Below are 17,077 nucleotides of genomic sequence, written 5' to 3'. Positions count from 1 at the left end.
CAATGAACTGGCCTCGACTACCTTCTGTGGCAGAGAATTCCACAGATTCACCACTCTCTGTGTGAAAAAAAACTTTCTCATCTCGGTCCTAAAGGACTTCCCCCTTATCCTTAAACTGTGACCCCTTGTTCTGGACTTCCCCAAGATCGGGAAGATGTCAAGCATCAGAGGGTCAAGCAGCACCTTTAGACTTTAGAGATACAGCACAGAAATGGCCTCTTCGGCCCGCCGAACAGCGATCAACACTGACACCATCCTGCACACCAGGGACAATTTATAATTTTTTGTCAAAGCCAATTAACACCTACAAACCTGTACGTCTTTGGAATTTGGAAGGTAACCGGAATGCTCAGAGAAAACCCACTTGAGTTCCCCGGTAGAGTGCCAGAGACCCGGGTCCGATCCTGACTGAAGGTGAGCCCTGTGACCACGTGGGTTTCCTCTGGGTTCTCGGGTCCGTCCCCCCACATTCCAAAGATGTGCAGGTTTGTAAGTTAATTGGTTGAATTGATTGAATGGCGGAGTAGACTTAATGGGCCGAACGGCCTGATTATGCGCCCAGAACTTGTGAACACCTCCCGTTTATAACCATCTCACACTGCCGCCCTCTTACAGAAACAGCGAAACCAGGAAGTTGTGCAAGAAGGTGAAGGTAGATCCGGCTTCAAAGAAAAGTGGCGTCGAATTGTTGCATTACAAGTAAGTGGAACGAGATCTATTGCTGCATTACAAGTAAGTGGAACGAGATCTATTATTGCGTTACATGTAAGTGGAACGAGATCTATTGTTGCGTTACATGTAAGTGGAATGAGATCTATTAATGCATTACAAGTAAGTGGAATGAGATCTATTAATGCATTACAAGTCAGTGGAACGAGATCTATTGTTGTGTTACATGTAAGTGGAATGAGATCTATTGTTGCATTACAAGTCAGTGGAATGAGATCTATTGTTGCGTTACAAGTCAGTGGAACGAGATCTATTGTTGCATTACAAGTGGAACGAGATCTATTGTTGCGTTACAAGTCAGTGGAATGAGATCTATTAATGCATTACAAGTCAGTGGAACGAGATCTGTTCAGGGGTGAGGTCCAGATTTTTCTGGAGATTATTTTGCTTTTTTGGCATCTGGGTTATTATTGCGCACGGTTCTCCTCCCAAGGCCACAGTCCATGCTCACGGTGGGAGCAGCGGACGGATTGCTGCAGGTGCTGTTCAGAAATGAGCTGCTGGGTAACGCTTGCAGCCTCTGCTTCCCCCCCACCGTATTCCCCGCGTGGGGCTTCCCCTTGCATCGGCTCGGCTCTTTGAGATGGTGCCCTGCTGAGACGGGACACATTTTCCGCTTCAAAGACTACTCCCCCGGCCTCCCCTCCGCCAGATGAAGGTGCCAGCGTGAGTCCGGCTCCCGTGCGGTGCCAGCCTGAAGGGGGAGAGAAAGATCTTATGGTTCTGTGCGCTTCCATGGTCCCACATTGATTTCCCATCAATGTACTTTGTAAACCTAGTCAGTTCAAACGTATGGATCAAAGCAGCCAATATGTGTATTTGTCCCGCAAGCAACATCGAGTTCTGAGGTTAGCTGATGGATCAATGTTGACCAGCAGACAGAGAGAGATGCAATACAGAAGAAGGGTCTTGACCCAAAACATCACCCTGACCCGCTGAGTTACTCCAGCGTTTTTGTGTCTTTCCTTGTGTAAAACCAGCGTCAGCAGGTCCTTGTTTCTACAAGACACAGTAAATGTTGACCTGGATACCAAGATGTTGACGAAGGGTCTCGACGTGAAACATCAACTATCCATGTTCTCCAGAGATGCTGCCTAACCTGCTGGGTCACTACAGTACTTAATGTCCTTTTGTGTATTAACCAGCAACTCCAGTTGCTTGTTTCTACAGTAAATGTTGACCAGGCGACCGAGGTACAGTACTTATGCTGATCTCTTATGCTACTCAGAGTAACTCAGCGGGTCAGGCAGCAGCCCTGGAGAAAACGAATAGGTGACGTTTTGGGGTTGGAACCCTTCTTCCGGCTGACCGGAATGTCACCTATTCCCTTTCTCCAGCGATGCTGCCTGTTCCCGCTGAGTTACTCCAGCATTTTAAAAACATTTTTCTTTTTAGAGATACAGCGAGGAAACAGGCCCTTCGGTCCACCGAGTCCGTGCCGCTCAGCAATCCCCGCACACTAATACTATCCTACACACACTAGGGACAATTAAAAAATATATATTTTACCCAGTCAATGAACCTACATAGTATAAGAAGATAACTGCAGATGCTGGTACAAATCGAAGGTATTTATTCACAAAATGCTGGAGTAACTCAGCAGGTCAGGCAGCATCTCGGGAGAGAAGGAATGGGTGACGTTTCGGGTCGAGACGTCACCCATTCCTTCTCTCCCGAGATGCTGCCTGACCTGCTGAGTTAATGAACCTACATACCTATACGTCTTTGGAGCGTGGGAGGAAACCGAAGATCTCGGAGAAAACCGACGCAGGTCACGGGGAGAATGTACAAACTCCGTACAGACGGCGCCCGTAGTCAGGATCGAACCTGAGTCTCAGGCGCTGCATTCGCTGTAAGGCAGCAACTCTACCGCTGCGCCACCGTCTATCTTCGGTATAAACCAGCATCTGCAGTTCCTTTCTTTCATATGAAGAAAGACTGGATAGACTAGGCTTATACTCGCTGGAATTTAGAAGACTGGGGGGGGATCTTATTGAAACATATAAAATTCTTAAGGGGTTGGAGAGGCTAGATGCGGGAAGATTGTTCCTGATGTTGGGGAAGTCCAGAACCAGGGGTCACAGCTTAAGGATAAGGGGGAAGTCTTTTAGGACCGAGATGAGAAAACATCTCTTCACACAGAGAGTGGTGAGTCTGTGGAATTCTCTGCCACAGAAGGTAGTTGAGGCCAGTTCATTGGCTATATTTAAGAGGGAGTTAGATGTGGCCCTTGTGGCTAAAGGGATCAGGGGGTATGGAGAGAAGGCAGGTACAGGATACTGAGTTGGATGATCAGCCATGATCATATTGAATGGCGGTGCAGGCTCGAAGGGCCGAATGGGCTACTCCTGCACCTATTTTCTATGTTTCTATGTTTTTTTTCCTGCGCAGTACTTCCTACGACAGTCCTGCTGAGCCAGGACGTGCTCCTTATCTCAGGTTAGCTCCAAATTTAATCACACATTAAATTTCCCCGATACCGGGAGTACGTTGAAAGTCCTTTCTTGTAGCCAAGGTCACATTCGCAGTGTTCGCCGCCAGGCCTCTGGAGCCGTTCCAACCATTCCTGGTATCATGAAGCATTTACCAGAGATTAGTTCCCAAACAATCCACGCCATCTGGTCACGCTGGCTGCAGTGAGAAATTGCTCCACACTGATATCATAAGAACATAAGTGATAGGAGCAGAATTAGGCCATTCGGCCCTTCAAGTATCTCCACTCCATTCAATCACGGCTGATCTATCTCTCCCTCCTAACCCCCATTCTCCTGCCTCCTCCCCAAAACCCCTGACACCCGTACCCTGCCTGTTCTATGATTCTGTTAACTTGGCACGGGTAGACACGAAATGCTGGAGTAACTCAACGGGTCAGGCAGCATCTCCGGAGAAAAAGGAATAGGTGACATTTTGGGTCGAGACCCTTTATCAGACTGCCGCAGAAGGCTGTGGAGGCCAAGTCATTGGATATTTTTAAGGCAGAGACAGATAGATTCTTGATTAGTGCGGGTGTCAGGGGGTTTTTATTGAGAGAAGGCTGGAGAATGGGGTTTGAGAGGGAAAGATAGACCATCCATGATTGAATGGTTGGAGCAGACTTGATGGGCTGAAAGGCCTAATTCTGCTCCGATCACTTATGAACTCATTCACAAAATGCTGGAGTAACTCAGCAGGTCAGGCAACATCTCAGGAGAGAAGGAATGGGTGACGTTTCGGGTCGAGACCCTTCTTCAGACTGATGTCAGGGGGAAGGAAAGACATAGGTGGAGACAGGAAGATAGAGGGAGATCTGGGAAGGAGGAGGGGAAGAGAGGGACAGAGGAACTATCTAAAGTTGGAGAAGTCAATGTTCATACCGCTGGGCTCCAACTTTAGATAGTCCCTCTGTCCCTCTCTTCCCCTCCTCCTTCCCAGATCTCCCTCTATCTTCCTGTCTCCACCTATATCCTTCCTTTGTCCTGCCCCCCTGACATCAGTCTGAAGAAAGGATCTCGACCCGAAACGTCACCCATTCCTTCTCTCCTGAGATGCTGCCTGACCTGCTGAGTTACTCCAGCATTTAGTGAATAAATATCTTCGATTTGTACCAGCATCTGCAGTTATTTTCTTATACTACTTATGAACTCATGAACTGCTGTTGTCCAGATTTGATGGTACCAAGGGATCTTTTGCAGACTCGGTCATAGAGACACAGGAATGAAACGGGCCCCTTTGCGCCCATGGAGGCCTATGCCTGTCCCACTGTGTCACTCCATCAATTTGTCTCCATGGTGTAAACCATCTTCTGCAGTTGCTTCCTACACAAGGTGCAATGGAAACGTAGTGGGTTCGCCAATGCATGAAGTGTTTTTGGGTGATGTCTGTTCATCAAAGTAATTGAGCACTGTTTGCTTCTGCCTTTCAGGGATGGCGGTTTCCACGTTGAGTACGAGAGGCCTGAAACCTTCAAGGTAATAAAACCTTGTGCCAAATCTTTGCGCTCAGCTGCACACCTGCGGTCTCCACGTGCTTGCTTAAACAATGCTTTGTCGTTATCGCAGTATTGTTTTAGTTAAGAGATACGGCACGGAAACAGGCCCTTCGGCCCACCGGGTCCGCGCCGACCAGTGATCCCCGCACATTAACACTATCATAAACCCGCTAGGGACAATTTTTACATTTATACCAAGCCAGTTAACCTACAAACCTGTACGTCTTTGGAGTGTGGGGAGAAACCGAAGATCTCAGGAGAGCACCCACGCAGGTCACGGGGAGGACGTACAAACTCCGTACAGACAGCACCCGTAGTCGGGATCGAACCCTGATCTCCGGCGCTGCATTCGCTGTAAGGCAGCAACTCTACCGCTGCGCCACCGTGACCGCCCGAGCTTGAGGGATTTGTACCCGTGGGCAATTAAAACTCAAGTTCTCATCAGTATATTTTCGAGTACCATAATTTGCAGTGACTTTAGAGTGGAGTTTAGTTTATTGTCACGTGTATCGAGGTGCAGTGAAAAGCTGCCAGCTAACCAGACAGCGGAATGACAAAACATGATTACAATTGAGCCATCCACAGTGAACAAATACATGATAAAGGGGATAGCGTGAATAATGTTCAGTGCAAGATAAAGCCCAGTGAAGTCCGAGGGTCTCCAATGAGGTAGATAGTAGCCCAGGACCGCTCTCTTGTTGTCGGTAGGATGGCTGAGACGTTAGACTTTAGAGATACAGTGTGGAAACAGGCCCTTCAGCCCACAGGGTCCGCGCCGACCAGCGATTACCCCGTACACCTGCACTATACTGCAATTAACCTACAAACCCGTACGTATTTGTAGTGTGGGAAGAAACCGGAGCACCCGGAGAAAATCCAGGCAGTCACGAGGAGAACGTACAAACTCCGTACGGACAGCACCCGTAGTCAGGATCGAACCTGGGTCTCTGGCGCTGTAAGGCAGCAACTCTCCTACTGTGCTGCCCCCCCTCCTAATGTAATGTGCTTCAATGTATGGTCTTGCACACATGTCACTTTCATTCCAGTAAAAAGCATAATGGAGTAACATTATGGCCAAGAGATTTCTCTGACCATGCCGCTTGGCACAACTGGCCATGTGTGCCGTCTGCCGGCGAGACCTGTTTTCCTGTCCGCGGGCATTCACGACGCACTCATGAACATCTCTTTTCTCGCTAATCCAATAACGTGGTCTTTAGCCGCGGACAGGATGATAAATCCCTTGGCCACCGTCTCCCCTCTAATGAGATGAAAGTTGCACAAGGCAGGCACTGTACCCAATACATGGAGGTTGTGTGCAGCCTCCATTCAGTTGTAGATGTTTGCATCTTCGTGTCACAGTGACTGATCCATTCTTTGTGAATCTACAACAGGAGACTTTGGCTGCTATTCAGACTTTGTGCTGCCTCGCAGTCTGTTCCCTGGCATCCATAGAAGGAATCTCTGGACAGAAAAAAAGAAAGCAGATTCTGGTTTTTTTTCTCTCTATTCTGACTCCTCCACAGCTCTGACTCAGAGAAGCCAATTATTGTGCAGCCTCAGATCGGCTAATTATAAGGCTTTATCACTTTTTGGTTTTAGTTTGTGGTAGTTTAAGAGATGCAGCGTGGAAACAGGCCCTTCGGCCCACCGAGTCCGTGCCGAACAGCGACCACCGTACACGAGCGCTATCCTACACACGCTAGGAACAATTTTACAATTATACCAAGTCAATTAACCTAAAAACCTGTACATCTTTGGAGTTTAGTTTAGTTAGGTTAGAGATACAGCGCGGAAACAGGCCCTTCGGCCCACCGAGTCCGCACCGACCAGCGATCCCTGCACAGTTACACTACCCTACAAGCACCAGAGACAATTTTACAGTTGTACCAAGCCAATTAGCCTACAAACCTGTATGTCTTTGGAGTGTGGGAGGGAACCGAAGATCTCGGAGAAAACCCGCGCGGGTCTCGGGGAGAACGTACAAACTCCGTACGGACAAGCATCCGTTGTGAGGATCGAACCCGGGTCTCTGGCGCTGTAAGGCAGCAAATCGCCCGCTGCGCCACCGTGCTACACTCTGTTTCCTCTAGCGCTTCTGCTAACTCTCCTCTCCCATTGAGCAAAAGCTTGAAAGCATGATCACCAGATTCAAAAATGCTTCTTCCAAGGAGTTCCAATGCTTCTTCCGAGGAGTTGAGTGTCGGAGCAAAGAGGTCCTTCTGCAGTTGTACAGGGCCCTAGTGAGACCGCACCTGGAGTACTGTGTGCAGTTTTGGTCTCCAAATTTGAGGAAGGATATTCTTGCTATTGAGGGCGTGCAGCGTAGGTTTAGTAGGTTAATTCCCGGAATGGAGGGACTGTCATATGTTGAAAGACTGGAGCGGCTAGGCTTGTATACATTGGAATTTAGAAGGATGAGAGGGGATCTTATTGAAACACATAAGATTATTAAGGGGTTGGACACATTAGAGGCAGGAAACATGTTCCCAATGTTGGGGGAGTCCAGAACCAGGGGCCACAGTTTAAGAATAAGGGGTGGGCCATTTAGAACGGAGATGAGGAAAAACTTTTTCAGAGTTGTAAATCTGTGGAATTCTCTGCCTCAGAAGGCAGTGGAGGCCAGTTCTCTAAATGCATTCAAGAGAGAGCTAGATAGAGCTCTTAAGGATAGCGGAGTCAGGGGATATGGGGAGAAGGCAGGAACGGGGTACTGATTGAGAATGATCAGCCATGATCACATTGAATGATGGTGCTGGCGCGAAGGGCCGAATGGCCTCCTCCTGCACCTATTGTCTATTGTCTATCCCCCACTGTTGTCAAACTCTTGAGTGGGCCTCTCACAAACTACGGGTGCCTTCCCGATTATCCAACCCATCTCATTGTGGCCCTTCAACCTCTTTGATCTGCACTTACTCTGTAACTGTAATGTTACAACGGTGTAAAGCTCTGTACGTCTTGCTTGCACTCCAGTGTTTTTCACTCTGCATTAACTGTTGGACTTGTGTAAGCCTTGATAGTACTCAAGCAGAGTTTTTCACTGTACCTCAATACGTACGACGATAATAAAATCAACCAACTAACAGCACTTTGTATTTTGCTCAGGATTCCAACATCAACAGTTACCTGTGGGTCGAAGTTTTAGACAAAATTCGTCTTTTAATTAAATCTCTTGTAAACCCACAAATATTTTAAGTTCAAACCTGGGAAATTGTGCAGGAAAGAACTGCAGATGCTGGTTTAAGCCGTGGCGCAGCGGTAGAGTTAAACATAGAAACATAGAAAATAGGTGCAGGAGTAGGCCATTCAGCCCTTCGAGCCTGCACCGCCATTCAATATGATCATGGCTGATCATCCAGCTCAGTAACCTGTACCTGCCTTCTCTCCACACCCCCTGATCCCTTTAGCCACAAGGGCCACATCTAACTCCCTCTTAAATATAGCCAATGAACTGGCCTCAACTACCTTCTGTGGCAGAGAATTCCACAGACTCACCACTCTGTGTGAAAAAATGTTTTCTCATCTCGGTCCTAAAAGACTTCCCCCTTATCCTTAAGCTGCGACCCCTTGTTCTGGATTTCCCCAACATCGGGAACAATCTTCCCGCATCTACCCTCTCCAACCCCTTAAGGATTTTATATGTTTCTATAAGATCCCCCCTCAGTCTTCTAAATTCCAGCGAGTATAAGCCTAGTCTATCCAGTCTTTCTTCATATGAAAGTCCTGCCATCCCAGGGATCAATCTGGTGAACCTTCTCTGTACTCCCTCTAAGGCTAGAATGTCTTTCCTCAGATTAGGAGACCAAAACTGTACACAATACTCCAGGTGCGGTCTCACCAAGGCCCTGTACAACTGCAGCAGAACCTCCTTGCTCCTATACTCAAATCCTCTTGCTATGAAAATGCCAACATACCATTCGCTTTCTTCACTGCCTGCTGCACCTGCACGCTTGCTTTCAATGACTGGTGCACGGTGACACCCAGGTCACGTTGCATCTCCCCTTTTCCTAATTGGCCACCATTCAGGTAATACTCTGCTTTCCTGTTCTTGCCGCCAAAGTGGATAACCTCACATTTATCCACATTATATTGCATCTGCCATGCAGTTGCTGCCTTACAGCGAATGCAGCGCCGGAGACCCGGGTTCAATCCTGACTACGGGTGCCGTCTGTACGGTGTTTGTACGTTCTTCCCGTGACCTGCGTGGGTTTTCTCCGAGATCTTCGGTTTCCTCCCACACTCCAAAGATGTACAGATTTGTAGGTTAATTGGCTTGGTCAATGTAAAAACTGTCTCCAGTGGGTGTAGGAAAGTGTTAATGTGCGAGGATCGCTGGTCGGCACGGATCCGGTTGTCCGAAGGTCCTATTTCCGAGCTGTATCTCTAAACTAAACCGACAATAGACTCAAAAAGCTGGAGTAACTCAGCTGGGCAGACAAGCATCTCTGGAGAAAACCTATAGGTGCCTGTTTCCTTTATCACCATTACTTTTTTTGCATATCTTTCGTTCATTTGTTCGACATCTCTCTACATCACCGTCTATATCTCTCGTTTTCCCTTTCCCCTGACTAGCCTGAAGAAGGGTCTCGACCCAAAACCGTTTCTCCAGGGATGCTGTCTGACCCGCTGAGTTACTCCGGCATTTTGCGCCTTATCTTCTGAGAAAGAGTGCTCTTGTGCGTCGAAACTCACCGACTCCGTGTTGTTTTATGATCTCTTCCGCAGTCAATGGTGGCGTTTATGAGGGATCCTGACGGAGCTCCGTTGTGGGAAGAGAACCCCGAGGCAAAGGATGTGGTTCACGTCGACAGCGAGAAGGTACGACACTATTTATGACAACAGACAATGGGTGCAGGAGTAGGCCATTCGGCCCTTCGAGCCAGCACCGCCATTCAATGTGATCATGGCTGATCATTCTCAATCAGTACCCCGTTCCTTCCTTCTCCCCGTACCCCCTGACTCCGCTATCCTTAAGAGCTCTATCTAGTTCTCTCTTGAATGCATTCAGAGAATTGGCCTCCACTGCCTTCTGAGGCAGAGAATTCCACAGATTTACAACTCTCTGACTGAAAAAGTTTTTCCTCATCTCCGTTCTAAATGGCCTACCCCTTATTCTTAAACTGTGGCCCCTGGTTCTGGACTCCCCCAACATCGGGAACATGAGGCCAGTTCATTGGCTATATTTAAGAGGGAGTTAGATGTGGCCCTTGTGGCTAAAGGGATCAGGGGGTATGGAGAGAAGGCAGGTACGGGATACTGAGTTGGATGATCAGCCATGATCATATTGAATGGCGGTGCAGGCTCGAAGGGCCGAATGGCCTACTCCTGCACCTATTTTCTATGTTTCTATATTTCCTGCCTCTAACGTGCCCAACCCCTTAATAATTTTATATGATCACGCGTTGGCCTTGGAAAGCAGCCGTTCAGTGGGAACAACAACGCTGGTTTATTTTACTTGTGTGCCCAAGAACGCCAATGCTGTCAAATACATTCATAAGTTATAGGCGCAGAATTAGGCCATTCGGCCCATCAAGTCTACTCCGCCATTCAATCATGGCTGATCTATCTCTCCCTCCGAAACCCATTCTCCTGCCCCTCTCCCCATAACCCCTGTCACCCGTACTAATCAAGAATCTATGTATCTCTGCCTTAAAAATATCAATTGACTTGGCCTCCACACCCTTCTGTGGCAATGAATTCCAGATGCACACTACCCTCTGACCATAGAGATTCCTCCTCATCTCCTTTCTAAAGGTACATCCTTTTATTCTGAGGCTGTGTCCTCTGGTCCTAGACTCTCCCACGAGTGGAAGCATCCTCTCCACATCCACTCTATCCAGGATATTCACTATTTAGTAGGTTTCAATGAGGTCCCCTTCTCATCCTTCTAAACTCCAGCGAGTACAGGCCCAGTGCCGACAAACGCTCTTTATATGTTAACCCACTCATTCCTGAGATCATCCCGGGATCATGCTCATTCCCAGAACTTTCAATGTTTGGAATTATGCCATAAATGATGTCTGATGCCCAGTATACTGCAAGACCGTACAACAGCATATTAATTTCTCCAATCACTTATCTTTATTCACAAAATGCTGGAGTAACTCAGCGGGTCAGGCAGCATTTCAGGAGAGAAGGAATGGGTGACGTTTCAGGTCGAGACCCTTCTTCAGACTTATATCTTTATAATTCATATGATGGATTTATTTGTGGGAAAGTACTTTTTAAAAGAAAATGAAAAACTGTGCATCTTTGATGTTTTGAAATAATTGCCGATAAGATGTTTAAAATTATTATTTTAATTGCTCGAAAACTGAAATTAAACGCCAAAACTTTTGGAAAGTTAAGACCAGTGGGCGTCACAGTGGCGCAGCTGGTAGAGCTCGTAGAGCTGCTGCCTCACAGCGCCAGAGACCCGGGGTTGATCCTGACCTTGGGTCTCTGGCGCTGTGAGGCAGCAGCTCTACCAGCTGCGCCACTGTGATGCCCACTAGTCTTAACTTTCCAAAAGCTTTGGTGTTTAATTTCAGTTTTCTCGCATTAAAATAATCATTTTAAACATCTGTGTGGAGTTCGCAAGTTCTCCTTGACCAAGTAGGTTTCCTCTATATGCGCTCTGTTTTTCTCCCAGGGGGAGATTGTCAGTTAATTGGCCTCTGCAAAAGTGGGAAGGGAGTGTTGAGAAAGTGGGATTGCGTAGAACTAGTATGAGCGGGTGATGGATGGGCAGCATGGACTCGGTGGGCCGAAGGGCCTGTTCCCAAGATGCATCACTGAGGCTAAAACAACTGTAGGATTAGCGTTCTATAATCAGAGAAGGAGACGGTTTGCATATTGTTCGCACAGCTCCACCCCGCTAAATCCTCAGACTTTAGAGATGTCAGCGCGGGAACAGGCACTTCTTAGAGATGCAGGACGGAAGCAGGCCCTTCTGCCCACCAAGTCCATGCCGACCAGCAATCGCCTCGTACACCAACCTACACACACGAGGGCCAATATTGCAACTCACCAAAGCCAATTAACCTACAAACGTGGTAGACGCAAAATGCTGGAGTAACTCAGTGTGAAGAAGGATGTCGACCTGAAACGTCACCCATTCCTTCTCTCCCGAGATGCTGCCTGACCCGCTGAGTGACTCCAGCATTTTGTGTCTACCTTCGATTTAAACCAGCATCTGCAGGTCTTTCCTACACGATCTACAAACATGTATGTCTTTGGAGTGTGGGAGGAAACCGGAGCATCCAGGGAAAATCCCAAGCGGTCAGAGGGAGAACGGGCAGACATCACTTGTAGTCAAGATCAAACCTGGGTCTCTGGCGTTGCAAGGCAGCAACTGTACTGTTGCACTACAGTGCGCCCCTATCTCCTAAAGCTCTGACTCTTTCACTTCCCTTAAAAGCCCACGAGCTAAGTATTGTGTGCTCCAAAGTTGTCTGCATAAAGAAATTTGATTAAATCACCTTCAAATATACCTTAAAGATGAATTGTCATCTCATGTCGAGCCTTTCATCGAAACTTTTAGAGAAAAGGTGATATCTGAAGATTGGCCTCAGAAATGATTGCACAGTGAACAGGCCTTTCACCACTGGTCTATGTTCCTTACAAGCTTACCTCTACATCCCCGACGCATTGTCTTTATCAAGTGGTGAGCATCCCCTCCAAGTCAAGTCAAATTTATTTGTCACATACACATACACGATGTGCAGTGAAATGAAAGTGGCAATGCCTGCGGATTGTGCACAAAAAAGAATTACAGTTACAGCATATAAATAAAGTTAATAAGTTACTATAGTGTAGACAAAAATGTAGTCTCTGGGGTTATAAAAGTTGACAGTCCTGATGGCCTGTGGGAAGAAACTCCGTCTCATCCTCTCCGTTTTTACAGCGTGACAGCGGAGGCGTTTGCCTGATCGTAGCATCTGGAACAGTCCGTTACTGGGGTGGTAGTCTGAAGTGAGTCTGAAATAGAAAAGTAAAACGTGAAGATAGGCACAATGCTGGAGCAACTCAATGAGACAGGCAGCATCTCTGGAGGGAAGGAATGGGTGACGTTTCGGCTCGAGACCCATCTTCAGACTGGAGTCAGTATTTTAAACTAACATCTGCAGTCCCTTCCTGCACAAAGTAAAACATGATCGCAGCTTGGCTGAAAACCAACCACAGAATCTAACACTCGCGGTAGAGGCATGATTAATATCTTGACGTGCAGAAATTGAGAAGCCACAAAAATGGAGATGTGGGCATCACTCTGCAGACCACAAAACCTCTGCTTACAAGTGCTTGGTGTGCACCCTTTTCATTTTGAGAGTCGATTGGAGTTTTCACAAGTTCCTACCGCGCTTCCTCTTGACGGTCAACAGAATTATCATCTCTGATTTCTGCCGCTAAAAGGCCTGGATTCAGTGCATGTGGCGAGGATGTTTCCACAAGTGGGGGAGTCGAGGACCAGAGGTCACAGCCTCAGAATTAAAGGACATTCCTTTCGGGAGGAGATGAGGAGGAATTTCTTCAGTCCGAGGGTGGTGAATCTGTGGAATTCATTGCCACACAAGGCTGTGGAGGCCGCCAATGGACATTTTAAGATGGAGAATGATAGATTCTTGATTAGTACAGGTGTCAGGGGTTATGGGGAGAAGGCAGGAGAATGGGGTTAGGAGGGAGAGATAGATCAGCCGTGATTGAATGGCAGAGTAGACTTGATGAGCCGAATGGTCTAATTCTGTTCCAATTATTATGATCTTAAAATCCTGGGAGTCATTGCTGATAAGAAACTTAATTCTTTCTGTATGTAAGTTTTCTGCCTCCATAGCAGGTCAGAGGCTGGGTTTCCCACAACAACGGAGTTAATGAAAGGCCTAGGTAGAGTGGATATGGAGAGGAAGTTTCCAGTGGTGGGAGAGTCTTGGATCAGAGGGCACAGCCTCAGAATAGAAGGACATACATTTAGGATAGAGTTGGGAAGGGATTTCTTTAGCCTGGGGATAGTGAGATTGTGGAATTCGTTGCCGCAGACGGCTGTGGCCGCCAAGTCATGGGGTATTTTTAAGGCTGAGTGACAAGTTCTTGATTAGTAAGGGTGTCAAAGGTTTTCGGGGAGAAGGCAGGAGAATGGGCGGAAAACAGATCAGCCACGATCGAATGGCAGAGCAGTCCCAATGGGCCGAATGGTCTAAGACTTCTGCCATGTCTTCTGGTCATGGTCTACCTGACCACTCACCAAACCTTTTCCATGGTGAAATGTTCTCCACTTTTCAAGAGCACCCGTGGTCAGGATCTCCGGCGCTGCATTCGCTGTTGAAAGACTGGAGCGACTAGGCTTGTATACACTGGAATTTAGAAGGATGAGAGGGGATCTTATCGAAACGTATAAGATTATTAAGGGGTTGGACACATTAGAGGCAGGAAACATGTTCCCAATGTTGGGGGAGTCCAGGGGCCACAGTTTAAGAATAAGGGGTAGGCCATTTAGAACTGAGATGAGGAAAAACGTTTCAGTCAGAGAGTTGTGAATCTGTGGAATTCTCTGCCTCAGAAGGCAGTGGAGGCCAATTCTCTGAATGCATTCAAGAGAGAGCTAGATAGAGCTCTTAAGGATAGCGGAGTCAGGGGGTATGGGGAGAAGGCAGGAACGGGGTACTGATTGAGAATGATCAGCCATGATCACATTGAATGGCGGTGCTGGCTTGAAGGGCCGAATGGCCTCCTCCTGCACCTATTGTCTATTGTCTATTGTAAGGCAGCAACTCTACCACTGCGCCACCTAATCTCTATACTCTAAGCTAAATAAAATATATCACTCTTGTTAATCATTGCAAGGTGTAAGTCGTGAAATTTCCTACCTAATACTAGAGGGACTCCCCGACGGTTTAAAGAGTTGGCTCCTCACCACTTTCTCGAGCTGCAATAAAAACTATCCCTGCTAATTGATAGGACAAAGGCTTCATTATTTGAGAGAAAACTCCTTACCTTTTCATTTTGAGGTGTGGAATCACTTCAGCGGAGGAGAAATAATTGTAATGAAATGTGCATATATTCTGCCTGACATTGACTCTTTCCGTGACAACTTCCATACACTTAGTGCTTTTAATGCAGGAAAATGCTTCAAGGTGTTTCACAGAAGTGTAATCATAGAAACATAGAAAATAGGTGCAGGAGGAGGCCATTTGACCCTTCCAGCCAGCACTGCCATTCATTGTGATCATGGTTGATCATCCACAATCAGTAACCCGTGCCTGCCTTCTCCTCATATCTCTTGATTCCGCTAGCCCCTAGAGCTCTTATCTAACCCTCTTTTAAATGTATCCAGTGAATTGGCCTCCACTGCCCTCTGTGGCAGAGAATTCCACAAATTCACAACTCTCTGGGTGAAAAGTTTCTTCTCTCCTCAGTTTTAAATGGCCTCCACCTTTATTCTTCGACTGTGTCCCCTGGTTCTGGATTCCCCCAACATTGGGAACATTTTTCCTGCATCTAGCTTGTCCAGTCCTTTTTTAATTTTATACGTCTCTATAAGATCCCCTCCTGTCCTTCTAAACTCCAGTGAATACAAGCCCAGTCTTTCCAATGATCAGCCATGATCACATTGAATGGTGGTGCTGGCTCGAAGGGCCGAATGGCCTACTCCTGCACCTATTGTCTATAATCTTTCCTCATATGACAGTCCCTCCATCCCGAGGATTAACCTTGTGAACCTACGCTGCACTGCCTCAATAGTCCTTCCTCAAATCAGGAGACCAAAACTGCACACAGTACTCCAATCAGGCAAAAATTGGCACGTATCCATCCAATTTCTAATCATTCATTTCACCGCCAGCGTAGTGTATTGTGCACCCTCTTCAAAAAAATAAACTGCGGTTAGCTGTAAAGCCCTCTCAAAAACCCACAGCTGCCACCAAAAAGAAACAAAAAGATGAACGTTAACATCACCTTGCCAGGGATGGCTCCTGCTGAGGTTTAGTTTAGAGATACAGCATGAAAACAACCTCGTCTACCCACCAAATCCACACCAACCATCGAGCACCCATTTCCCACGAGTCCACCAGTCTCGACCCGAAACGTCAGCCGTCCCTTCTCCCCAGAGACGCTGAGTTACGCCGGCTTTTTGTGTCTTATCTTCCCTCTACTACGTTGTCCCACTTTCACGCTGTAAATGGATCAATTGTAATCTTGTGTTGTCTTTCTGCTGACTGGATAGCATGCAACAAAAGCTTTTCACTGCACCTCGGTGCCCGTGACAATAAACTGAGCTAACTAACCAAAGGGTGCTGGGTATCTGGGACAAGCTGCCAGATGAGATGGCCGAGGGCATTTAAATCCCCCAACATTTAAGAAACAGTTAGACAGACACATGGATAGGACAGGTTTGGAGATATATGGACCAAGCGCAGGCAGGTGGGACTAGTGTAGCTGGGACAAGTTGGCTGGTGTGGGCAAGTTGGGCCCAAGAGTCAGTTTCCACACTGTATCACTGTGGGCCAAGGCGGCCACTAATGATGTTTGGCAACTGGGAGATCGCGGAGGCCAAGGCGGACCTAGCGTAAATGTTCAGAAAAACGATCACCAAGTCTGCGCTTGGTCTCGCCGATGTATAGGAGCCGGCAACGAGAACACAGGATTCAGCGGATGAGGTTGGAGGAGGTGCAAGTGAACCTCTGCCTCACCTGAAAGGACTGTCGGGGTTCCTGGACGGAATCGAGGGAGAAAGGTATAAGGACAGGTGTTGCATCTCCTGCGGTTGCAGGGGAAAGTCCCCTGGGGAAGGGGTGGTTTGGGTGGGAAGGGATGAGTGGACCAGGGAGTTGCGGAAGGAATAATCTCTGCGGAAAGCAGAAACGAGTGGAGCTAGTGTGTTTCCACTTATAGCAAATTATAGAAACCATCATATGTTTAGTGTGTAAAGCACCACACTAATGTAGGATACATCTCTTTCTCAGGTTATGGAAGGGTTCTGCTCCAGAGAATTCAGTTCAGTTTAGTTTATTGTCATGTGTATCGAGGTACAGTGAAAAGCTTTCACCAATCAGCAGAAAGACAATACATGATTGCAGTCGAGCCATTGACAGTGTGCAGATACATCATAAGGGAATAACGTTTAGTGCAAGGTAAAGCCAGCAAAGTCCGGTCGCGAATAGTCTGAGGGTCACCAAAGAGGTGGATAGGTAGTTCAGCACTGCTCTCTGGTTGTGGTAGGATGGTTCAGTTGCCTGATAACAGCCGGGAAGAAACTGTCCCTGATTCTGGTGGTGTGAGTTTTCACACTTCTATACGTTTAGCCTGATGGAAGAGGGGTTAGCCAGGGTGCGACCCGTCCTTGATTAAGCTGCTGGCCTTGCCGAGGTATAAATGGAGTCACTAGAAGGGAGGTTGGTTTGTGTGATGGCCTGG

At 47.4% G+C, this 17,077-nt stretch overlaps 1 protein-coding gene across 1 annotated transcript in view; it reads left to right on the top strand.

Moving 5' to 3' along the window:
• The window catches only part of pdia5 (protein disulfide isomerase family A, member 5), a 139,752-nt gene that overhangs the window by 19,006 nt on the left and 103,669 nt on the right, over positions 1 to 17,077 (top strand). The window contains exons 5-7 of the mRNA XM_078404316.1: positions 616 to 699; positions 4,631 to 4,676; positions 9,419 to 9,511. Coding sequence (XP_078260442.1) covers positions 616 to 699; positions 4,631 to 4,676; positions 9,419 to 9,511 — 223 coding nt within the window. The remainder of the gene's footprint in view (positions 1 to 615; positions 700 to 4,630; positions 4,677 to 9,418; positions 9,512 to 17,077) is intronic.

The sequence above is a fragment of the Rhinoraja longicauda genome, chromosome 8 (assembly GCF_053455715.1).
Source record: "Rhinoraja longicauda isolate Sanriku21f chromosome 8, sRhiLon1.1, whole genome shotgun sequence".
Classification (NCBI taxonomy): domain Eukaryota; kingdom Metazoa; phylum Chordata; class Chondrichthyes; order Rajiformes; family Arhynchobatidae; genus Rhinoraja; species Rhinoraja longicauda.
Note: the sequence above shows the minus strand (reverse complement) of the source record. Positions and strands in the feature narration are given on the sequence as shown.